Raw genomic sequence first — 26,168 nt, 5'->3', positions numbered from 1 at the left:
GTTCCGGAGTGGCCCGAGTTATGATTTAAAATAGTTTGAAAATACTTACTGTACATGACTGTCTAGCAATGATCAACAACCAGAGCTTGAATAATTTTTTAAATAATAATGTGCAAATATTGTACAATGCAGGTGTGCAAAGCTCTTAAGACGTACCCAGAAAGACTCACAGCTGTAATCGGTGCCAAAGGTGATTCGAACATGTATTGACTTAGGGGGTTGAATACTTAAATATTTAAGATGTTTTATTTTTCGTATTTTGTGTAGATCATTCACAACAAAATGACAATTAAATCAATTTTAATCCCACTTTGTAACAACATGTGGGGAAAATCAAGGGATGTGAATGCTTTCTGAAGGCACTGCAGGTTTAGGCTCTGTCTGTCTCACACACACCTCTCCAGCAGTACAGATCAGTCAACTCTCCACTGACAGTTTTATTTTAAATGCAAAAAGCCATTTATTGAATGAAATTTGTTAACATTCTGATTGAAATGTTCTGCTACTTTAGTGTGGTGTTACTTTATTAAACATCTTTACAATGCTGAGATGAGGTCTGACTTTTCTCCTGTAGTTGTTTGTCCTTTCATTTTCTCAGTAATGATCAGTCCGTGATGGTTCCTGAGTTCTGATCAAAACTACAGAAAACCAGCAGAGGGAGTCACTGAACTATATAACACACCTGGGTCAAATACATGGCAGACACTGGAATTGCGGCTGATTGCATACATAGGGACCATGTCACTATCGTCAAACAATCATATAATCTGCAAAAGTTATGGTTATAGGCATTCATAAAAAAGTGAGCTAGTGAAATAAGTCATAAAGCCCTCAGCTCATATGTTCAACCTTCCTCTGTCGCCGCGTGTCTCAACCGTAAACAGCGCTATCAAAACACTGTCATTCATACAGTCACGTTTACTAAATCGTACTCCACACTGTACTCAGACTTCTGTTCTCTGTCACTAAAAACACCTAGTTGCTACATCCCACCATTGTCTATCATCTGGAAGAAACTCAACACACTGACAGCACAGCATTACCTCTCCTCAACAAGCGTTAGCTTTATCCCTCAGAATTGCCTCAGTATTCTGTTCTCTGATTGGCTTAGAGCTAGATGTGCTCAGAGTTCCATTGGTTCTGACTGGCAAGTCTAAGTTGTTAGGCCTCCCAGTCGTCCTCGTCTTCAGCGGTTGGCTGATGGGGGGCAGGAAGAGGCGGGATTACATCGGACATCCTAGCGAATGCGCTGCCAGAACCAGCTGGGCCCTCCCCAGAGTCCCCGCCTCCAGGACCCTTACCAGAGATACCTAGGAAACACACACACCACGATCACCGAGACAGAAATACTTATACACCATTATCAGAACCTTTACAACAATAACCCAGGGGAGATGAGCAAAGGAGGGAGGGACAGGCAGGGAGAGGGATGTACTCACCTTTCCTTCGCATGGCCAATTTATTGAAGAGATCTGACATGAAGTCTCCTCCACTGGCTGCTGCTACCACTGAGAGAGAGGGAGGGAGAACACAGTAAGAAAGCAGTGAAGCAGAGATGATGGATTCCATTTCTATGTCCTTTTTAGTAGTGGAGAGAGACCAGAGAAGTTACATTACTGTAGCTACATACTACATAAATAGTATAGCTGGTGAACAACTGTAGTAGTTTTCATGACTTGCTCAAATGAACCCAACTGTTAAATGCTGGTGGCCCGGCAGCAACTGAACAAGCAATGATGACGGGACTTACTCTCACACATACTCTCTCTCGCTCCCTCACACGCGCTCACAGCAAATGTCATAGAGACTAAAACAGCATGTAGTTAAATCAGTGCTTAATGAAGGTGATGTTTATACATCTAAAGGTCATGCAGCCCTGAGCTGTTCTCTATGACTAGTTAGGTAACCCTGTGGTGTGTTTTTACACACACTAACACTATGTCCCAAATATGCTCTGTAAGTTAAAGAACTGGAGGCGGGTAGCATTGCTCTGTTGGTGCTACATGTTCTCAAAGAGTCACCAGATTCAAGACTGATTTCTCGCTTGTTATTCAAGTGGAGAACCAAGACACTCAACCAATGGCAATCTGTTTATTTCTCTCTCCCTCTATTCTTCTTCTTCTTCCTCTCTCTCCCCACCACCTCTCCCTCCCCCTCTTTTTCTCTTACCTTGTTCCTGTTCCTTCTGTTTCTTCTTTTCCATCTTGCGTTCTTTGATGTTGCGTAGTTTGGCCTTGCCGATGCCTCCAGCGTTGCGGATGGACTCTAGTAGACTGGCCCGGCTGTTTGATTCAACCACCTCGCTGGGAGCCCCCGCTACAGGAGCTGGACGTAAACCCACAGTTGGAGAGGAGTGTGTGTGTGTGTGTGTGTGTGTATATATACTTACATACAGTGCATTGGGAAAGTATTCAGACCCCTTCCCTTTTTTCACATTTTGTTACGTTACAGACTTATTTTAAAATGTATTAAATTATTTTTTCCCCCTCATCAATCTACACACAATACCACATAATGAGAAAGCTAAAACAGGTTTTTAGAAATTTTAGCAAATTGATTAAAAACAGAAATAAGTATTCAGACCCTTTGCTTTGAGACTCGAAATTGAGATCAGGTGCATCCTGTTTCCATTGATCATCCTTGAGATGTTTCTACAACTTGATTGGAGTCCACCTGTGGTAAATTCAATTCATTGGACATGATTTGGAAAGGCACACACCTGTCTATACAAGGTCCCACAGTTAACAGTGCATGTCAGAGCAAAAACCATGCCATGAGGTCAAAAGAATTGTCCGTAGAGGTCCGAGACAGGATTGTGTCGAGGCACAGATCTGGGGAAGGGTAAAAAAAATATTTATACAGCATTGAAGTCCCCAAGAACACACTTGCATCCATAATTCTTAAATGGAGGAAGTTTGGAACCACCAAGAGTCTTCCTAGAGCTGGCCGCCCAGCCAAACTGAGCAATCGGGAGAGAAGGGCCTTGGTCAGAGAGGTGACCAAGAACCCAATGGTCACTCTGACAGAGCTCCAGAGTTCCTGTGGAGATGGGAAATCCTTCCACATGACAGCCCCCTTGGAGTTTGCAAAAAGGCCCCCAAAGGACTCTCAGACAATGAAAAACAAGATTATCTGGTCTGATGAAACCAAGTTAAACTCTTTGGCCTGAATGCCAAGCGTCATGTCTGGAGGAAACATGTCACCATCCCTACGGTGAAGCATGGTGGTGGCAGCATCATGCTGTGGGGATGTTTTTTAGTGGCAGGGACTGGGAGACAATTCAGGATCGAGGGAAAGATGAACGGAGCAAAGTAAAGACAGACCCTTGATGAAAACCTGCTCCAGAGTGCTCAGGACCCCAGATTTGGGCAAAGGTTCACCTTCCAACAGGACAACGATACTAAGTACACAGCCAAGACAACGCAGGAGTGGCTTGGGGACAAGTCTCTGAATGTCCTTGAGTGGCCCAGCCAGGGCCCAGACTTGAACACGATCGAACATCTCTGGAGAGACCTGAATATACCTGTGCAGCGACGCTCCCCTTTCAACCTGATAGAGCTTGAGAGGATCTGCAGAGAAGAATGGGAGAAACTCCCCAAATACAGGTGAGCCAAGCTTGTGGTGTCATAACCAAGAAGACTTGAGGCTGTAATCACTGCCAAAGGTGCTTCAAGTACTGAGTAAAGGGTCTGAATACTTATGTAAATGTAATATTTCCATTTTTTTATTTTTAATACATTTGCAAAAATGTCTAAAAACCTGTTTTTACTTTGTAGGGTAGGGTATTGCGTGTAGATTGATGAAGAATATATATTTTTTATACATTTTCAAATAAGGCTGTAACGTAACAAAATGTGGAAAGTGAAGGGGTCTGAATACTTTCCCAATGCACTGTATGTAGTGTGTGTGTGTGTGTGTGTGTGTGTGGTACCTGTGCTCCGAGTGAGGTTGGGTTCAGCAGGGCTGTCTGCAGGTGGAGGTGGGGGAGGAGGTGGAGGAGGGGGGAGACCAGGGGGAGGGGCGGGGGTGTGTGTGGGCTCTGGTGGGGGAGGAGGGGGAGGAGGCGGGACTGCAACTTGGAACTGAGAACCTGTGACACAAACAAACAACAAAATATCAACCAATAGAAACAGTTCCGTAAGTTGACATGACCGATTTCCAGGAAAACTTCTATATAATAGAAACAGCGTGTGTACCAGCCATGTCCTCCCCAGTGAAGGTCGGTAGTTCAGGGAAGGTGTGTGTTGGTCCAGAGGGTGCGATGCCTGGCCCCAGGTCTTGGCTGTAGGACAAGTCGTCAGCAATGCCTGGCAAGTCTGGTAGGTAGGAGGGGACGTCTATCTCTGGGACCTGACCTAGGTCTGGAACATAGAAGTAGCTCTCTGCTGTCTACAGGGGGACAGATGGAGAGGGAATGAGAGAAGAAGGGAGAGAGAAAGTGTCCTAATTCAAAAGGTACACTTTAACCTGTTTGCAAGGCCCTTTGAAATAATCTTTCAGGCCTCCAGTTCTTTAGTGAACACATGTAAGGGAGTGCGTGTGTACGGTGTGTGTGTACCTGTCTCTCCAGCTGTTCTCTCTTGGTTATGGATAGCGGAGCGTCAAATGGTTTCTCTTCCTTCTCTGTCTCCAGAGTGGTGTGTGTTTTAGTCACCGCCCCCGCCAGGGGGTCCAGGAACACATACTTCTTATACCTAAACACATACACAAACAGTTAGAGGAGTGTGTGTTAAGAGTGTGTGTGTGTGTGTGTTAAGAGTGTGTGTGTGTGTTAAGAGTGTGTGTGTGTGTGTTAAGAGTGTGTGTGTGTACTAACAGGTTCTCTGTAGTATTAAACAGCAGCAGGGAGCTGACAGAGGAGATGTTTCGAGGCAGACCGCCCAGCCCCTCCTCGGTCTCATCCTCTGAACGCTTCTTACTGCTCACACACACCGGGTAATAACACAACTTCTCCTAGAGGGGGATATAGAGACAGGGGGTGTAAAACAAGAGAAGACCGATATTAAATGAGTCTGGTAAGAACCTACTTTTCTTTAAAAAAAACTAATCTGCAGACAACCAGACTCCAAACCACATGAATAACTCCCACTCTTTCCCTTTTCGTCATCAGCCTCTGTCTATTTCTCTCTCCCTATATCGCTCCCTCTCTCCGCAGCGCATGAGGCTTCATAAATAATACATCTCTGAGCCAGGGAAGCACACAGGAAATATTGTTTTCCACATCCCCCCCACCTCCCCTCTCAAACAGCACAAAATACTACTGTTCCTGGAAGTTTTTGATTCCGGCAGCGAGGGAGATCTCATGGGTGTTCACTATCAATAAACACACATCTTCACTGCTGAGCTAAGGTGCAAACACACACACACAACTGTGGTGTAAAGTAACTAAGTAAAAATACCCTGACACCCAAAAGTACTCAATATATTTCAAATGCTCAGGCAGGAGAGTAATTAGGGTCCAATTCATATACCTGTCAATATAACATGTTGTCATCCCTACTGCCTCTGATCTGGTGGACACTCACTAAACACAAATACTGCATTTGTAAATGATGTCTGAGTGTTTTAGTGGGACCCCTGGCTGTCTGTAAATACAAAAACAAGAACATTGTGCATCCTGGTTTGCCTAATATAAAGGAATTTCATGTGTAGAATTTATTTTTACTTAAGTATGACAATTGAGTACTTTTCCCACCACTCTACTTAAGTATTTAAAACAAGATACTTTAAAACTTTTACTCAAGAAGTATTTTACTGGGTGACTTTCACTTTTACTTGAGTCATTTTCTACTAAAGGTATCTTTACTTTTACTCAAGTATGACAATTGAGTACTTTTTCCACCACTACACGCACACAGTAGTTTCCTGAGGGTAGTTTTAGTCAGGGCTTCTCATGTCATGTCCCCAGGTCAGAACAGGTCTGTCCTCAGGCAGGTCAAGTCAGATCAGAGCCTAATCTAGCGGTAGGTGTCTCCCAGCCAGGTCAAAACCCATCACCTCAGTCCCCAGGTTTGTCTATGCAGCTGTTAAATACCTGTGGACTCAGCTGTACGGTTGAGTGGAGCAGAATGTACACTACTGTTCAAAAGCTTGGGGTCACTTGTTTTTTAAAAATGAAAGCACATTTTAAGTCCATTAAAATAACATGAAATTGATCAGAAATACAGTGTAGACATTGTTAATGTTGTAAATGACTATTGTAGCTGGAAACGGCTGATTTTGTATGGAATATCTACAGTGGCGTACAGAGGCCCATTATCAGCAACCATCACTCGTGTTCCAATGGCAAATTGTGTAGGCTAATCCAAGTTTATCATTTTAAAAGGCTACTTGATCATTAGAAAACCCTATTGCAATTATGTTAGCACAGCTGAAAACTGTAGTGCTGATTAAAGAAGCAATAAAACTGGCCTTCTTTAGACTAGTTGAGTATCTGGAGGATCAGCATTTGTGGGTTCGATTACAGGCTCAAAATGGCTAGAAACAAATAACTTTCTTCTGAAACTCATCAGTCTATTCTTGTCTGAGAAATGAAGGCTATTCCATGCGAGAAACTGCCAAGAAATTGAAGATCTCGTACAACACTGTGTACTACTTCACAGAACAGCACAAACTGGCTATAACCAGAATAGAAAGAAGAGTGGGAGACCCCGGTGCACAACTGAGCAAGAGGACAAGTACATTAGTGTCTAGTTTGAGAAACAGACGCCTCACAAGTCCTCAACTGGCAGCTTCATGAAATAGTACCCGTAAAACACCAGTCTCAACGTCAACAGTGAATATGCGACTCCGGGATGCTGGCCTTCTAAGGCAGAGTTCCTCTGTTAAGGCAGAGTTCCTCTGTTCAGTGTCTGTGTTCTTTTGCCCATCTTAATCTTTTATTTGTCAGTCTGAGATATGGCTTTTTCTTTGCAACTCTGCCTAGATAATGGGCCTCTGTACACCCATGTAGATATTCCATAAAAAGTATCCAGCTATAACAGTTATTTACAACACAAACAATGTCTACACTGCATTTCTGATCAATTTAATGTTATTTTAATTCAAAAACAAGGACATTTCTAAGTGACCCCAAACCTTTGAACAGTCGTGTATCTTGAGTTAAAGCCAAAAAGGCATGGTCATATTTCATTTATCTAAACAGCAGGGACTATACTGCTATAAAGCTGTGCATTTAAACTATACATATATCAGCTGTAATGGGCAGCTTTAGCTGCGGAGGAGACAGTGCTTTCTGTGTCCAAAATCCAGCAATCTGTATGCTTATAAGAAATCCCGCTATGCCCTCAGACGAACCATCAAACAAGAAAAGCGGTTCTGTGAAAATTGAATTTAATCCGAAGCCACTGCCAGACTTCTGGATTGGGTTGTGCTCAGAGTATCCTGCCTTGGCAAATCGCGCTGTTAAGACACTGTTGTCCTTTGCAACCACGTACCTATGTGAGAGTGGATTCTCGGCCCTCACTAGCATGAAAACTAAATAGAGGCACATACTGTGTGTGGAAAATGATTAAAGGCAGACTCTCTCCAATACAACCCAACATTGCAGAGTTCAAGCATACCCTTCTCATTAACCTGTGGTGAGTTATTCACAATTTTCGATGAACAAAAGGTTTTATATGTAAGATGGTTAAAAAAAGAGCAAAATGATTGATTATCATTATATTATTATTTGTGCCCTGGTCCTATAAGTGCTCTTTGTCACTTCCCACGACCCGTGTTGTGACAAAAACTCACTTATTCTTATGTTTAATAAATGTATCATATAGTGTGTCTGGCAGGCTTATAAACGATGGCAAAAAACAACATTTGAGAGTGCGCTGACCCTGGGGCTAGAGGGGGTATGCAGCTGGAGGCTAAATGTTTGAAGGGGTACTGGACTATAAAAAGTTTGGGAACCACTGCCCTAAACCCACTCTAATTCGCATACCGCACCAACAGATCCACAGATGACGCAATCTCAATCGCACTCCACACTGCCCTATCCCGCCTGGACAAAAGGAACACATATGTGAGAATGCTGTTCATTGACTAGAGCTCAGCGTTCAACACCATAGTGCCCGCAAAGCTCATCACTAAGCTAAGGATCCTGGGATAAAACACCTCCCTCTGCAACTGGATCCTGGCCTTCCTGACGGACCGCCCCCAGGTGGTAAGGGTAGGCAACAACACGTCTGCCACGCTGATTCTCAACATTTGGGCCCCTCCGGGGTGTGTACTTAGTCCCCTCCTGTACTCCCTGTTCACCCACGACTGCGTGGCCAAACACAATTCTAACACAATCATTGTGGACTACAGGAAAAGTCGGGCCGAACAAGCCCCCATTAACATCAACGGGGCTATAGTGGAGCAGGTCGAGAGTTATGTTCCTTGGTGTCCACATCACCAACAAACGATCATGGTCCAAAGACACCAAGGCAGTTGTGAAGAGGGCACGACAACAACTTTTCCCCCTCAGGAGACTGAAAAGATTTGGCGTGAGTCCCCAGATCCTCAAAAAGTCCTACAGCTACACCATCGAGAGCATCCTTACCGGTTGCATCACCAACTGGTATGGCAACCAACTGCTCAGCATCTGACAGTAAGGTGATACAGAGGGTAATGCATACGGCCCAGTACATTACTGGGGCCAAGCGGTACCACCCTAGTCATAGACTGTATTCTCTGCTACCGCACGGCAAGCGGTACCGGAGCACCAAGTCTAGGACCAAAAGGCTCCTTAACAGCTTCTACCCCCAAGCCATAAGACTGCTGAACAATTATTCACATGGCCATCGGACTATTTACATTGACCTCCCCCCCATTTGTTTTGTACACTGTTGCTACTCGCTGTTTATTATCTATGCATAGTCACTTCACCCCTACCTACATGTACAGATTACCTCAACTAACCTGTACTCGCACACACTGACTCAGTATCGGTACCCACTGTATATAGCCTCATTATTGTTATTTTATTGTGTTACTTTTTATTATTTTCAGCTAGAGTTTATTTGGTCAATAGGGCTTGGTTAAGGGCTTGTAAGTAAGCATTTCACAGTAAGGTCTACACTTGCTGTATTCGGGGTGCATGTGACAAACAAAGTTTGATTTTACCTCTTTGTACTGCAATGTTTTGCAGATGATCAAATAAAGTATTGTATTTGTGTGTTTGTCTGTGTTACCTGCAGGTCCTTGTCGTCAAGGGGTCGTAGTTTGGCCTGTATGTGGTATCTGGGGCGTGTTTGGGAGGCGGGGTCTGTGGCTCCACTGAAGATGGAGGAGTAATCCTGGAGACGATCTGGAGCTGGATACTTAGCACTGGAGAACACCTACACATTGTCACACATCAAAATCTCGTAGTACTCGAAAGTATTGTAAGTAATCTGTTTTTCAGATATCTGCAACTCTGTGTGTGAAGCATGTTACCTTGGTGGCCTTCTTGCTGCCTTTGATCTTGTCAACGCGGGCCTGGGCCAGCCTAATCCGATCTGTCACACTCTGCAGCTGACAGCGATTCCGCTCTACACTCTCAGACACCCTACACACACACACCAGGAGAAACTCAAAGTGTAAATGCGTGGGTGTGTGTATGTTTTGCTGATCAATTATTTTTTTTATTTTTTTGTGATCAAATGTTTATTCAGCAAACAAGAATAAATACAGTACCAGTCAAAAGTTTGGACACACCTATCTCATTAAAGGGTTTTTCTTAATTTTTACTATTTTCTACATTGTAGAATAATAGTGAAGACATCAAAACTATGACATAACACATATGGAATCATGTAGTAACCAAAGAAGTGCTAAACAAATCAAAATATATTTTAGATTGTAGATTCTTCAAAGTAGCCCCCCTTTGCCTTGATGACAGCTTTGCAAACTCTTGGCATTCTCTCGACCAACTTCACGAGGTTGTCACCTGGAATTAGTAGGTGTGTCCAAACTTTTGACTGGTACTGTACATACAAAATGAAGTGACACCCCCCTGCCCCATCACAATCCCACCCAAGTCGAGGACCTTAGGGACAAAATTAAATAAAAATAGATGGTTCAAATGAACAAATAAAACAAACAAATCAAAGCAACACATCAAAGTGTTTCAGTGGCATTAAGACATTGGTTCAAAGTGTCTTTTTTAGCTCTATGAATGCAAGCAGTAAAATGCTCCATATCAATTACATCCAAGAAAGTGAGGATCCATTGACGGATAGAAAGTGTGTGGAGGCTTCCAGCGTACTGCAATATTTTTTTGCAGCAGTTTGGCCAGCAAGAAGAATGCGCTTCTGACAAAGAGATAAATGAAGTACAGAGAAATCATATCAAAGTCAAACAAAAGGAGATACAGGAATATTTTCTGACAACAGAGTGGATAAGTTCGAAGCTACTTCATTCCAGAATACAGACACCAGAGAGCATTCCCAAACCATGTGTATAAAGGTACCAGGTTCATTAAGAGGGCACAATGTACAGGAAACATTGCTGATGAAGTATGTGTGTGTGTGTGTGAGAGACTGTCAATCCAATCAAAATCAAGTCAAAATGTACTTGTCACATGTGCCGAATACAACAACAACCTTACCGTGAAATTCTTACTTTCAAGCCCTTAACCAGTTAAGAAAATATTAAGAAATAAACAAAAGTGAAAAAGGAACACAATAACGAGGCTATCTTCAGGGGGTACCGGAACAGAGTCATTGTGCAGGGGTACAGGTTAGTCAAGGTAATTGAGGTAACATGTACATGTAGGTAGGGGTAAAGTGACTATACATAGATAGCTGATAAACAGCAAGTAACAGCAGTGTGTAAAAAAAAAAATGCAAATAGTCCAGGTATAATTGTTTTATTAATTGTGGATTGGGGGTAGAATCTGTTATCGAGCCTTTTGGACCTAGATTAGACATTCTGGTACCGCTTGACATGCAGTAGCAGAGAGAACAGTCTATGACTAGGGTGGTTAGAGTCTTTGACAATTTTTTGGGCCTTCCTTTGACACCGCCTGGTATAGGGGTCCTGGATGGCAGGAAGCTTGCCCCCAGTGATATACTGGGCCATACGCACTACCCTCTGTATCGCCTTACGGTCGAATGCCTCGCAGTTGCCATACCAGGCGGTGATGCAACCGGTCAGGATGCTCTCGATGGTGCAGCTGTAGAAGCTTTTGAGGATCTGGCTACCCATGCCAAATCTTTTCAGTTTCCCAATTGGGAATAGGTGTTGTCATCTCCTCTTCACGACTGTCTTGGTGTGTTTGGACCATTCTAGTTTGTTAGTGATATGGACACCAAGGAACTTGAAGGTCTCGACCCGCTCTACTATAACCCTGTCGATGTGAATGGGGGTGTGTTCTGCCCTTCTTTTCCCGTAGTCCCCGATCAGCTTCTTTGTCTTGCGCACGTTGAGGGAAGAGGTTGTTGTCCAGACACCATACCTGCCAGGTCTCTGACCTTCTCCCGATAGTCTGTCTCATCATTGTCTGTGATCAGCCCTACCACCGTTGTTTCATCAGCAATTTTAGTGTTGGAGTTGTGCTTGGCCACGCAGTGGTGAGTGAACAAGTACAGGAGGGGACTAAACACGCACCTCTGAGGGGCTCCCGTTTGAGGATCAGATGTGTTATTGCCTACCTTTACCACTTGAGGGTGGCCAGTCAGTAAGTCCAGGATCCAGTTGCAAAGGGAGGTGTTCAGTCCCAGGGTTCTTAGCTTAGTGATGAGCATTGAGGGCACTATGGTGTTGAACGCTGAGCTGTAGTCAATGAACATCATTCTCACGTGTTCCTTTTGTCCAGGTGGGAAAGGGCACTGTTGAGTGCAATTGAGATTGCGTCATCTGTGGATCTGTTGGGGCGGTATGCAAATTGGAGTGGGTCCAGCGTTTCTGGGATGATGGTATTGATGTGAGCTATGACCAGCCTTTCAAAGCAATTCATGGCTACAGATGTGAGTGCTACGGGGCGGTAGTCATTTAGGCAGGTTACCTTTGCGTAATTGGTCAGGGAGAAGTTGAAAATGTCAGTGAAGGCACTTGTCTGTTGTCACATAGAAACTTAAATTAGAAGGAAGGATGTTTTTGATACTTTATACATTTGTATGACAAACTATTTTTGAGAAAATCATGAAAGTGGCCATTCTGGCCCTTTTTAGATTGATACATGCCTTCTGTTAGACCCTATCATCTGTAAACTGTACATACCACAGACAACATCTGTCATTATACTCCTTATAGTGAGTTCTAAAATAGAGTATCTTAATTCTGAAAAACACATTTTAACATTAATTTATTCTACATATAAAAATGACATTTTTGATGTTCATTTTGTTGTTCATTTTAAGACATATTGTTTTGAACAATATACTCTTCAAGTACATACTATTTCCAGAGTGGGCTCTCTGCTAATTCTGATGTTCTGATCAATTTCATGAGCACCAATAACACATTGAATGGTAAATGGATTCAAAGTGAACTCCCCCTGCTGGTGATTTACTGAATGTGCAATCCTAAAGCTGTGATTTGTTAATGACCTATAATGTACAGTGGTTGCTCAACGAAAAGTTTCGCGATTATGCTGCGGAACTTACGAGGTTATTTGTGGTTTAGTACAGTACCCTGCCTCACTACTTCATTTCTTCAGACCAGTGCAAGTGGGAGTTAGAGCACTGATTTTGCTATTGGGTCCCAAGGCGCTACTGTGTCTCTAACTGACAATAAGTTGGCGGCATAAGCCAAAATAGAAACTGATAATTGTGCACGACTTCAGTATTACTTACTAAAACTGTTGTTACACTAAGGTTTTTATTCTAAGAGAGACTTAGACTACAATTAGGGTGTGGAAATGTTAGGACTATTTTGCTCTTACTGTGGTAATGTAGCCTACTCCCGCCCGGTCACATTGCACCCGAGTGGCGCAACGGTCTAAGACATTGCATCGCAGTGAAAACTGCATTGCTACAGATGCTGGTTCAATACCTGTGCCGGGCCAAACAGGGAGACCCATGAGGCGATGGTAGGCTTTTGGTTTCTCTCCCTCTAAAAACAGAAATAAATCATTCTAAATAACAAACTGGCTTTATTTACAAATTAGTAACAATGTCTCAGCAATGTCTCAGCAATGTCTCAGCAATGTCTCAGCAATGTCTCAGCAATGTCTCACAAATTACTAACAACATCTCAAGCAAACCTGAGGTCACCGAGAAAGTCTGGACATGGCCTGCTCTCCCTTAGGTAAGGAATTAGGCACTTTAACATGTTTACTACAGTATGTACTGTAGGCTGTTGACTTATCAGACTTCACAGTAGCCTAAAACAAATGCAGGCGGCTTCTATCTTCAAAATGTTTTAAATGCTTTATTATCCAAATGTTTAAAGTGCGTGTGGGCATCCTCATGCAACAGCTAAATGTCAGATAAAGCATACAGTGTAAAGTACTGTATTTCTTCATCAGTATCTTTATGCTTTCATTAATAAAATAATGATAAAAAAATACTCTTTTAAACACACAAGGTCACGTTGAAAAGCGCCAATTATGGCTATTAGCAGGATAATAAAATCTTGCCTTGGAGCGTAAGGGGGAGAATTGTATCGTAAAATTACTTTCTTAGTTAGATTGGCTGTATCACAACCGGCCGTGATTGGTTGCAATTTCAATTCAATCCACCAGAAAAGACAGAACAAATAATACAACAAATATTATTATTAATATTACAGATAAAACTTTATCAATTGGATCTTTGAACATGTGGAAGGGGGAAAAAGTCATTATTATTATTCAACCCTGTTTTTCACAAGCGTAGCAGGCTGTGAATTCTGCAAACGTTTCTAGGATGAGCTATTAGCAGGACAATATAAACTCAGCTAAAAAAGAAACATCCCCTTTTCAGGACCCTGTCTTTCAAAGATAATTCGTAAAAATCTGTCTTCACAGATCTTCATTGTATAGGGTTTAAATACCGTTTCCCATGCTTGCTCAATGAACCATAAACAATTAATGAACATGCACCTAGGGAACGGTCATTAAGACACTAACAGCTTACAGACGGTAGGCAATTAAGGTCACGGTTAGGAAAACTTAGGACACTAAAGAGGCCTTTCTACTGACTCTGAAAAACACCAAAAGAAAACTGCCCAGGGTCCCTGCTCATCTGTGTGAACATGCCTTAGGCATGCTGCAAGGAGGCATGAGGACTGCAGATGTGGCCAGGGCAGTACATCTGAACATCACATCTACAGGGCAGGTACAGGATGGCAACAACAACTGCCCGAGTTACACCAGGAACGCACAATCCCTCCATCAGTGCTCAGACTGTCCGCAATAGGCTGAGAGAGGCTGGACTGAGGGCTTGTAGGCCTGTTGTACGGGAACAACGTCGCCTATGGGCACAAACCCACCATCGCTGGACCAGACAGGACTGGCAAAAAGCGCTCTTCACTGACGAGTCGCAGTTTTGTCTCACCAGGGGTGATGGTCGGATTTGCGTTTATTGTCAAAGGAATGAGCGTTACACCGAGGCCTGTACTCTGGAGCGAGATCAATTTGGAGGTGGAGGGTCCGTCATGGTCTGGGGCGGTGTGTCATAGCATCATCGGACTGAGCTTGTTGTCATTGCAGGCAATCTCAACACTGTATGTTACAGGGAAAACATCCTCCTCCCTCATGTGGTACCCTTCCTGCAGGCTCATCCTGACATGACCCTCCAGCATGACAAAGCCACCAGCCATACTGCTCGTTCTGTGCGTGATTTCCTGCAAGACAGGAATGTCAGTGTTCTGCCATGCCCAGTGAAGAGCCCGGATCTCAATCCCATTGAGCATGTCTGGAACCTGTTGGAACCGGAGGGTGAGGACTTGGGCCATTCCCCCCAGAAATGTCCGGGAACTTGCAGGTGCCTTGGTGGAAGAGTGGGGTAACATCTCACAGCAAGAACTGGCAAATCTGGTGCAGTCCATGAGGAGGAGATGCAATGCATTACTTAATGCAGCTGGTGGCCACACCGGATACAGACTGTTACTTTTACATTTTGACCCCCCCCCCCTTTGTTCAGGGACACATTATTCCATTTCTGTTAGTCACGTCTGTGGAACTTGTTCAGTTTATGTCTCAGTTGTTGAATCTTGTTATGTTCATACAAATATTTACACATGTGAAGTTTGCTGAAAACAAATGCAGTTGACAGTGAGAGGACGTTTCTTTTTTTGCTGAGTTTATATAGCCTACCAGCTGTGGTCAACAATTTCAGCATAATTTCAGCGCTGCTCTGAAACTAGCATGGAGAAACTAAAATGTTCAATTATATTCCATGATATTCTTAAGATATGTGTTGACTGAATATAAGCAAGGCATGTCTGCTAAATAATCAATTTGAAGGCACAGTCATATAGCCTCGACACCTACATAAAGCTCACTCATTCATGGCTTTGGATCAAAATAAATAAGTACCAACATTCTTAGTCTTTAATAAAGAAATGTTTTGGTTATCCTGACCTGGTCATCATGTACTGTATTATAATAGCCCATTACAGGTTATTAGCAGGACAATGTACTCTTACCAACACCTCTCTGTAATTTGATACTTTGTGCAAGGCAATTGATCAGCATTATTATTACTATTAATTAATTTAGAATTTTATAAAAGCCCCTCAGATATTCTCACAGATCAGATTTGCCCCTTAGATATTAATTTAGAATCCTCTAAATGTAATTATTGGCGGAGAGTCACGTCATTGAAAAAAATATTTTTCAATATACTGTAGGCCTACCGTAGGCGACATGACTCTCACTAGTGTTGAGTAATGTGCTGTTAAAAGTGGTGTAGATCTTATTTATTTAAAAAGTATATTGAAGTTAGAATGCTATGCTCTTACTACTGTAGCCTACTCCCGACCGTCACGTTGGACAGCGCCATATTTTCCTTTCAATCCTAATGGAAACCCCGAGGGGTTTGTTTTTTGTTTTACTTGGAAATAGAAACACCATAATATTAATCTAATTAATTAAGCTACATTTCTTAAAGTCAATCCCATATATGACGTTCTTACAAAAAAGCTTTAGAATTCTCTAGTACAGCCACTGTTGAAGGCTATCAAATGCTTCTCAAAGATGCCCTCTGGTGGTCAAACTAGCACTAACTAGCATTAATGGTAACACTGGCTGACAATTAAATAACTTGCCATTGAACTCTGTGGCAGCCCGCAAGATGTGCTGCAGTATGACGCAACTTTTAAAGGAGGAACCACTGTTCATTTCTATGTATAAGATGGGTCATATCATTGTAAGTACCAGAAAGCCCACTATGGAAATTTGATGTGTTTGAAGAGTATATTGTTCCAAGCAATATGTCTAAAAATAAGCAAAATCAAAAAGGGTTGAGATATTCCTAGTAATATGTTTTATGTTGAATAACTCAATGTAAAAAAACATATTTCAGAATCTAGACATAGTTCATATTTGAAAGCGCATTGTATAATGACACCAATATATTGTCTTTATCGTGTACAGTTCACAGCCTAAAACGGCCACTTTCATCATGATTTTCTCAAAAATGATTTGTGATACAAATGTAAAAATCATGTTGAACATCCTTCCTGCCAATGAAGTCTCTTGTGTGAGAATTCCCAGAACAATCTGAGATACCGGAGGAGGATCTTTGCTACCAAACAACACATATAGCACATGCTCTTATTGGACAACTTATACTCCTCAATCTCAGTGTGTACGTACCTGGTAAAGATGTCAGTAGAGATGGTCTCTAGGTAGAGCAGGGCATCTGCTATCTGGTGAACAGCCTCCTCCCTCCTCAGGTCTGACTGGATCAGAGGCACAGAGTACACCTGACCCTCGAGACACTGCTTCACACTCATCCTACAAACACACACGAAACAATGAGTGAGTGATGAATGAATGAGAGAGAGAGAAAATCCTCTGCATTATCATTGACAGCAGACTCCTACATTTCCTCAAATGTCAAATTGGCTTCTTACCAAATTACTGTATGACAGACCACGTATTCACCCTGCACACCCTTATTGACAAACAAACAAAACAAAAGCCTTTTCATGCTTTGTTGATTTCAAAACAGCTTGACTCAATTTAGCATGAGGGTCTGCATTATAAATTGATGGAAAGCGCTGTTGGGGGGGAAACATCCAACATTATCAAATCCATGAACACAACAAATGTGAGGTTAAAATTGGCAAAAAAAACACAAACATTTCTTTCCTCAGGGCCGGGGGGTGAGACAGGGATGCAGCTTGAGCCCCACCCTCTTCAACATATATAGTGAACAAAAATATAAAACGCTACAGACAACAATTTCAAAGACTTTACTGAGTTACAGTTCTTGTAAGGAAATCAGTCAATTGAAATTAATTAATTAGGTCCTAATCTATATATTTCAAATGACTGTGAATACAGCTATACATATGTTGGTCACAGATACTTAAAAAAAAATTTTTAGGCGTGGATCAGAAAACCAGTCGGGTGGTAGTAGGGCCTCCCGGGTGGCGCAGTGGTCTAGGGCACTAGCTGCAACTCCCGTATGGGCTCAGGAGAGATACCACGAAATTGGGGAGGACGCATGCTTTCGACCTTCGTCTCTCGAGCCCGTACAGGAGTTGTAGCGATGAGACAAGATAGTAACTACCAACAATTGGATACCACGAAATTGTGGAGAAAAGGGGGTAAAATTCAACAACAAAAAGTCAGTATCTGGTGTGGCAATAATTTGCCTCATGCAGCGCGAAACATCTCCTTTGCATAGAGTTGATCAGGCTGTTGATTGTGGCCTGTGGAATGTTGTCCCACTCCTCTTCCAATTGCTGTGCGAAGATGCTGGAACAGGTGGCTTATGGTAGAGAAATTAACATTAAATTCTCTGGCAACAGCTCTGGTGGACATTCCTGCATGCAACTTGCACGCTCCCTCAAAACTTGAGGTGGCATTGTGTTGTTTGAAAAACTGCAGATTTTAGAGTGGCTTTTTATTGTGTAATGACCATGCTGTTTAAATCAGCTTCTTGATATGCCACACATCAGGTGGATGGATTATCTTCCCAAAGGAGAAATTCTCCCTAACAGGGATGTAAACAAATTTGTGGCCAAAATTTTAGAGAAATAAGCTTTTTGTGCATATGGAACATTTCTGGGATCTTTTATTTCAGCTCATGAAACATGGGAACAACACTTTACATTGCGTTTATATTTTTGTTCAGCGTATATCAACGAATTGGCGAGGGCACTAGAACAGTCTGCAGCACCTGGCCTCACCCTACTAGACTCCGTAGTCAAATGTTTACTATTTGCAGATGATCTGGTGCTTCTGTCCCCAAACTAGAAGGGTCTATCGCAGCACTTAGATCTTCTGAATAGATTCTCTCAGACTTGGGCTCTGACAGTCAATAACGGTGTTCCAAAAAAGGTCCAGTTGCCAGGACCAGCACCACATTTACCTTCCACAAAGATGTGAACAATCTGAGAGACAAGGCAAGAAGGGCCTTCAACACCATCAAAATAAAATTTGACACACCTGTGTGGCTCAGTTGGTAGAGCCTGGCACTTGTAACGCCAGAGTTGTGGGTTCGATTCCCACGTGGGACCAGTAACAAAATTATATGCACTCACTACTGTAAATCTATCTAAATAAGAGTGTCTGCTAAATGACAAAAATGTAAAACATACCAATTAGGATCTGAGTGGAATCAGTTATATAACACATTGCCCAATATGGTTGTGAGGTCTGGGGTCCACTAACCAAGAATTCATAAAAAAATGGGACAAACACCAAATTGAGACTGCATGCAGAATTCTGCAAAAACATCCTCTGTGTAAAACACCAAATAATGAATGCGGAGCAGAAGTATGATGATTCCCGCTAATTATCAAAATCCAGAAAAGAGCATTAAATTCTACAACTACCTAAAAAGTAGCGATTCTCAAACCTCCTATAACAGAGCCCTCACCTACAGAGAGATGAACCTGGAATAGAGTCCCCTCATCCTGCAGGTATGGGAACTCTGTTCACAAACTCAACAGAGCTCCAGGACAACAACGCAAATCAAGAGAAAACAAAAAGATAATTACTTAACACATTGGAAAGAATCAACTACAAAACAGAGCAAACTACAATGTTATTTTGCCCTAAACAGAGAGTACACAGTAGCAGAATACCTGACTACTGTGACTGACCATCGGCAGACCTGGCTCTCAATGGAAGACAGTCTGTGCCCACTGCCCAAAAAATGTGGTGGGAACCAAGCTGCACCTTCTGCCAATTGTGTGACCATAGTAGAGATACATCATTTCCTCAGATTACACAGACCCACAAAGAATTTTAAAACAAATCCAATCTTGATAAACTCCCATTTCTATTAGGTGAAGTGACACCACAGTAGCAAGATATGATCTGTTGTCACAAGAAAAGGACAACTAGTGGAGACCAAACAACATTGTAAATATAATGTATATTTATCTGTGATCTTTGTTTTCCCTTTCATACTTCAACTAATTGCGGACTGCTGCAACAGTTGAAATGTCTATATTCTTTAAAAACTTTTGTGAGTGTAATGTGTACTTTTAATTTCTGATTGTTTATTTCCCTTTTGTTAATTGCCTATTCCATTTGCTTTGGCAATGTAAACACATGTTACCCATGCCAATAACGTTTTTTGCATTAAATTGAATAGAGAGAGATCATCCTGATCCAAGATGGCGTAGCAGTCAGACATCTTGTCCTCGTCTTGTAATCTCCCTAATGTCAATATGCCTTGTCCATTGTTCTTTTGGTTAGTAATTATTGCCTTATTTCACTAGAGCCCCTAGCCCTCCTTAGATAACCCTTTAGTTCCACCTCCCACACATGCGGTGACCTCACCTGGTTTAAATGACGTTTCTAGAGACGATAGCTCTCTCACCGTCACTCAATGCATAGGTTTACCTCAACTGTGTTCACATCCTACCATACCGTCGTCTGTACATTATGCATCGAATCTACTCTACCGTGCCCAGAAAGCTGCTCCCTTCACTCTCGGTTCCGAACGTACTAGACGACCAGTTCTTATAGCCTTTAGCAGTAACCGATTCCTACTCTGTTCCTCTGGTGATGTAGAGGTTAATCCAGTCCCTGCAGTGCCTAACTCAACTCCCACTCCCCAGGTGCTCTCATTTGTTGACTTCTGTAACCGTAAAAGCCATGGTTTCGTGCATGCTAACATTAGAAGCCTCCTCCCTACGTTTGTTTTATTCACTGGCTTAGCACACTCTGCCTACCCGGATGTCCTACCCGGCTCCAGGTCATCTATAAGTCTTTGCTAGGTAAAGCCCCGCCTTATCTCAGCTCACTGGTCACCATAGCAGCACCCCCCGTAGTACGCGCTCCAGCAGGTATTTCTCACTGGTCACCCCCAAAGCCAATTCCTCCTTCAGCCGCCTTTCCTTCCAGTTCTCTGCTGCCAATGACTAGAACGAACTGCATGAATCACTGAAGCTGGAGACTCATATCTCCCTCACTAGTTTTAAGCACCAGCTCAGAGCAGCTTACAGATCACTGCACCTGTACATAGCTCATCTGTAAATAGCCCATTCAACTACCTCCTTCCCATACTGTTATTTATTTTGCTCCTTTACACCCCAGTATCTACTTGCACACTCATCTTCTGCACATCGATCACTCGTGTTTATTTGCTATATTTGTAATTATTTCTCCACCATGGCCTATTTATTGCCTTACCTCCCTTATCCTACCTCATTTGCACACATTGTATATTGACTTTTTCTATTGAATTATTGACTGTATGTTTGTTTACTCCATGTGTAACTCTGTGTTGTTGTTTGTGTCGCACTGCTTTGCTTTATCTTGGCCAGGTCGCAGTTGTAAATGAGAACTTGTTCTCAACTAGCCTACCTTGTTAAAAAAGAGAGAGTATATAGCCATAATATAACATTTGAAATGTGTCTATTCTTTTGAAACTTGTGAGTGTAATGTTTACTGTTCATTTATGATTGGTTATTTCACTTTTGTTTATTATCCATTTCACTTGCTTTAGCAATGTAAATATATGACTCCCATACAGATAAAGCTCTTTGAATTAAAATGTGAGAGACAGATGGCGCAGGGACAAAGGGATATTGCTAATGGAACTCTCTCTCTTTGACAGCAGAATGCAGAAACAAACCGCTTTACCCGTTCTGTCTTTTCACCATCTGTCAGCAAAGATGGGTAGCTAACGTCATAGCTGCTTCTGAGCTTTCTTCTTTGTGGAGTTTAACGACGGTTGGCATCCAATATGTTGCATTACCGCCTCCAGATGAACTATAGTATTAATCCATTACACTTTGTGATACAAAATGGGAAAAGGGGAAATGGGAGAAAATTTTACAAAGAAATACTAATATAATGTTTTATTACCATACCAACTAACCCTACACTCATTAATACCCACCACCTTATTCCACTACCTGAACCCTATCTGATCCTATCCCAGGCCAAAGACAGAGGACGGGACACTACCACTCAACACACCCTGTAACTCTTCTGAAGTCAAATCTTGTACCCCCAAGTACTTCTCTGCAGCTGCCACCACAACATCTATTTTCTGTTGATAATCATTGCTATGAACGCTAAGAAGCCAACCTTACTGAAACATATATCACTCATTGGCCTATCCCTCTATTCTGGACCAGATGTACTATTCACAGGGATCCTATCAGAATTCCTCACCCTTGATCCACTCTCCTCTACCTTCTTCACTGCCTCAAAATAGGACATCTTCTGCACTACTCTGACCCTGGCCACCTCAACCTGCCTCTTTCACACAGGACACCATTGATCCCCTGCAACATGGGCACCCCTACACAACTTTCCCCGCCGAAACTACACATTCTTCTGTCCCATGTCCTCCTGCACACTTCCCACATCTTGGAATCTCCCTCCTACACACTTCCGCAACATGCCCATTAACGCAACACCTGTAACTCTGCAGTGTATTCGGCATAAAAGCTTTAACAGTATAACTCATATATCCTAACATTACTGGTCAGGTAAAGACTCCGAATCAAATCTCAAAAGAGCAGACTGTCACCTCTGTTTCATCAAGCTCTCCATCGCACAAACACCAGGAATCTTCAACTTAAATGGTTCCACCTTTACACACAGCCGCGGGAAATAGTTTGGAGGTGAGGGTGCTGCGATTATTTTGCTGGCGGGGAGGGGGGGGGGGGATGCAGAAAAGATGTATAGCCTGCGCTGAAGACATCTATATCAGTCCGCTAATACAGGACAAAGGGACTGGTTCCAACCTCGTAAAAAATCTCACTCCTACTGGACCAAATGTATCTTTACCATAACCATGTCCATCAATGCAGGGCTCGGGCTTCGAGCTTCTCACAACACCTCCTACCCCTTCCATTTCACCTCCAAAACTCAAACTGGCGTCCGACTCACTCTGAACTTGACACCAATCATCCTCGACATACAGAGGGTTATTGTTATTGATACCTTCAACAGATTCAAACCTATCCTCTGCATCCCTCAGTCTTTTCAAAATCCTCTCTCTTTGCCTCCAATCCTCCTTCCTTAATCAATTACCCGACTCCTGAAAATATATAACTTTTCCAAGCCGAAATATAATTTCAGCCTCCTCGAGAGTCATACTAAACCTGCGTTACAACTCAACCATTTAGTCTGACATTTCCGAGGTTCCTAGTTCCGACCTGTCCATGAACGCGGCATCTGTGTCGGTCTCGGCTGACTGTCATGTGACGGGGTTTACCACTTCCCACCCTCAGATCCAGGAAGGCATGTTCTGTCAGCTGTCCTTCAGAGATAATCAATAACTGTGTGTGTATATATATATATATATACAGATAACTAACTCGGGAGTGAAGCAACAGCCTTGACAGCTCATCTTTATGTTGATGTCTCATATTATATGACAACGTTAGCATTCTTAGCAAGCTAGCTAGATCACGTTAGCATTGTCCAGTTAACTAATTAGTAATGTGCAGCGAGACCATGTAAATCCTGTCTACGTGAATTTCTCCACTACGAAAATACTTAACACCAGAGAGCTTCTCATATCATGCCCGCTCTCGGCAGAGACGCTACCCGGCTACATCCCCAGGGCCGTGGACCCATATCTCGGCACTGAAGCTCACAAATTATTAAAATAATCACTAAGCTTTCTTATGATCGATAATATAATTAAGTTAATGTATGTTTCATTGGTCTTACCTGACCACTGACAGCATATAGTGTGTACACGGCCGCTGAGAGTTCTTTCTTCGATGAGGCTTAACGTCGGTTGGCATCCAATATGTTACATTACCGCCACCTACTAGACTGGAGTACAACTCGCTTATACTTTGCTTGAAAAAAATATATATATAAACAAATAACCTACCATCTAATACTACACTCGCAAAAATTCAAAATAAAAATAACACCATCATACTCCACTATTTAAAAAATATTTAGCCCTGCCTCATGCCAACAACCTGAAAGGATGGGACACCACCACTAAACACACCCTGTAACTCTTCTGATGTCAAGTCTCGCACACCCAAATATCACTCTGCATCTGCCACCACAACCTCAATTTTCTGCAACTTACGTTCCATCCTTGCAGGCCTGTTGATAACCATTGCTATAAATACTAAAAATCCAATCTTACTGAAACATATATAACTTGTTGCCCTATCCGATAGTTGCTTGTTTATTATTCTCCGCTAAAACACAACGACCCTCTGTGTCTCAGCATGAAAATACAGCCACAATAACGATAAGCCATAATTGTGGAATACATGTCACCCGTTGAAACTTATTCATTAGGATACAAAGAGGATTAATGCCGTATTTAGACTAGATAATGTTAAACTAGGTTGGAATGTTCTGTAGGTTAGGCTTTACAGTCCAATATTAATATTCAATACCCACAATAGACTGAGTGTGGAGGTGATTCCCACAGTCAAGTTCTGCAATAAGAGCTATGACGCTAATATTTGTGGGTGTCACTGAGTAGGCTGATACCACATGGGTAAGGCTGCACACTGCTTATACACAGTGGACAAAACATTAAGAACACCTGCTCTTTCCATGACATAGACAATTCAGGTGAAAGCTATGAAATCTTATAAACTCAGCAAAAAAATAAACATCCTCTCACTGTCAACTACGTGTATCTTCAGTAAACTTAACATGTGTAAATATTTGTATGAACATAACAAGATTCAACAACTGAGACATAAACTGAACAAGTTCCACAGACATGTGACTAACAGAAACGGAATAATGTGTCCCTGAACAAAGTGGGGGGGGTCAAAATCAAAAGCAAGAATCAGTATCTGGTGTGGCCAGCAGCTGCATTAAGTACTGCAGTGCATCTCGTCCTCATGGACTGCACCAGATTTACCCGTTCTTGCTGTGAGATGTTTCCCCACTCTTCCACCAAGGCACCTGCAAGTTCCCGGACATTTCTGAGAGGAATGGCCCTAGCCCTCACCCTCCAATCCAACAGGTTCCAGATGTGCTCAATGGGATTGAGATCCGGGCTCTTTTCTGGCCATGGCAGAACACTGACATTCCTGTCTTGCAGGAAATCACACACAGCTCAGCAGTTTCCTGTGGGTGCAACTCAATATTAGGAAGGTGTTTTTAACGTTTTGTACACTCAGTGTATGTATGCCCCCAATGCAATTATGCAGTCTAATATATCCACACTGGGATTTGAAACTTAAAAAACAAACATTTTATTGCCTAATTAATGAATAATTGTATTTATTTTGAAGTTATATAACAACATTCTAAACTTGTTTAGCACTATCTACACCAAATATGGCATTATTCCACTATGTGTCCCTTTGGATCAGTTTCAATGGGGGACTTGTATTTTGAAGGCATACCGCAAATTCCACTATTGTGGATAATCCTTATTCTGGCTAGTTTCTCACAGGGGTCTGTCTACTTCCGCATAGTCCTACCGCGTGATAGGTTCTGGTACTTAAAGTGACAGAAAGCCATGGATTTTAACGTTAGAGTCACAGATTTTGACACCCACCATCTCAGATTGTTATGAAATCGTTTCTGTATTTACAAACAGATGTATTCTGTATTTACCTCCAATGTATTCACATCCTACCGTACCTTTGTCTGTACATTATGCCTTGAATCTATTCTACCGTGCCCAGAAACCTGCTCCTTTTACTCTCTGTTCCGAACAAACTAGACGACCAGTTCTTATAGTCTTTAGCCTTACCCTTATCCTACACCTCCTCTGTTCCTCAGGTGATGTAGAGGTTAATCCAGGTCCTGCAGTGCCTAGCTCCACTCCTATTCCCCTGGCGCTCTCATTTGTTGGCTTATGTAACCGTAAACGCCTTGGTTTCATGCATGTTAACATTAGAAGCCTCCTCCTAAGTTTGTTTTATTCACTGCCTTAGCACACTCTGCCAACCCGGATGTCCTAGCCGTGTCTGAATCCTGGCTTAGGAAAACCACCAAAACCCCTGAAATTTCCACCCCTAACTATAACATTTTCAGAGAAGATAGAACTGCCAAAGGGGGTGGAGTTACAATCTACTGCAGAGATAGCCTGCAGAGTTCTGTCTTACTATCAACTTCTGTACCCAAACAATTTGAGCTTCTACTTTTAAAAATCCACCTCTCCAGAAACAAGTCTCTCAACGTTGCCGCTTGCTATAGATCACCCTCTGACCCCAGCTGTGCCCTGGACACCCTATGTGAATTGATTGCCCCCCACATATCTTCAGAACTTGTGCTGCTAGGTGACCTTAACTGGGACATGCTTAACACCCCAGCCATCCTACAATCTAAGCTTGATGCCCTCAATCTCACACAAATGATAAATGAACCGACCAGGTACCCCTCATCACTGTCAAACACTCCCTTGAACACTTCAGCGAGCAGGCCTTTCTAATCGACCTGGCCCGGGTATCCTGGAAGGATATTGACCTCATCCCGTCAGTAGAGGATGCCTGGTTATTCTTTAAAAGTGCCTTCCTCGCCATCTTCAATAAGCACGTCCCAATTCAAAAAAATGTTAAACCAGGAACAGATATAGCCCTTGGTTCACTCCAGACCTGACTGCCTTTGACCAGCACAAAAACATCCTGTGGCATACTGCATTAGCATCGAATAGCTCCCGCGATATGCAACTTTTCAGGGAAGTTAGGAACCAATATAC

At 42.5% G+C, this 26,168-nt stretch overlaps 1 protein-coding gene across 1 annotated transcript; it reads right to left on the bottom strand.

Moving 5' to 3' along the window:
- Window positions 1-227: 227 nt before the first annotated feature.
- LOC109889413 (WASH complex subunit 1-like) lies at window positions 228-23,292 on the bottom strand. Its single transcript, XM_031822865.1, has 11 exons — window positions 23,201-23,292; window positions 16,697-16,837; window positions 9,409-9,520; window positions 9,165-9,311; window positions 4,817-4,953; window positions 4,559-4,694; window positions 4,197-4,389; window positions 3,932-4,090; window positions 2,170-2,325; window positions 1,440-1,508; window positions 228-1,310 (listed from the first exon to the last, which is right to left on the bottom strand). Exons 1-11 carry the CDS (start codon window positions 23,275-23,277, stop codon window positions 1,162-1,164), a joined length of 1,476 nt encoding a protein of 491 aa, XP_031678725.1. The 5' UTR covers window positions 23,278-23,292; the 3' UTR covers window positions 228-1,161.
- Window positions 23,293-26,168: the final 2,876 nt, after the last annotated feature.

The sequence above is a fragment of the Oncorhynchus kisutch genome, linkage group LG4, assembly GCF_002021735.2.
Source record: "Oncorhynchus kisutch isolate 150728-3 linkage group LG4, Okis_V2, whole genome shotgun sequence".
Taxonomy (NCBI): domain Eukaryota; kingdom Metazoa; phylum Chordata; class Actinopteri; order Salmoniformes; family Salmonidae; genus Oncorhynchus; species Oncorhynchus kisutch.
This window is presented reverse-complemented; position numbering and strand designations above follow the sequence as displayed.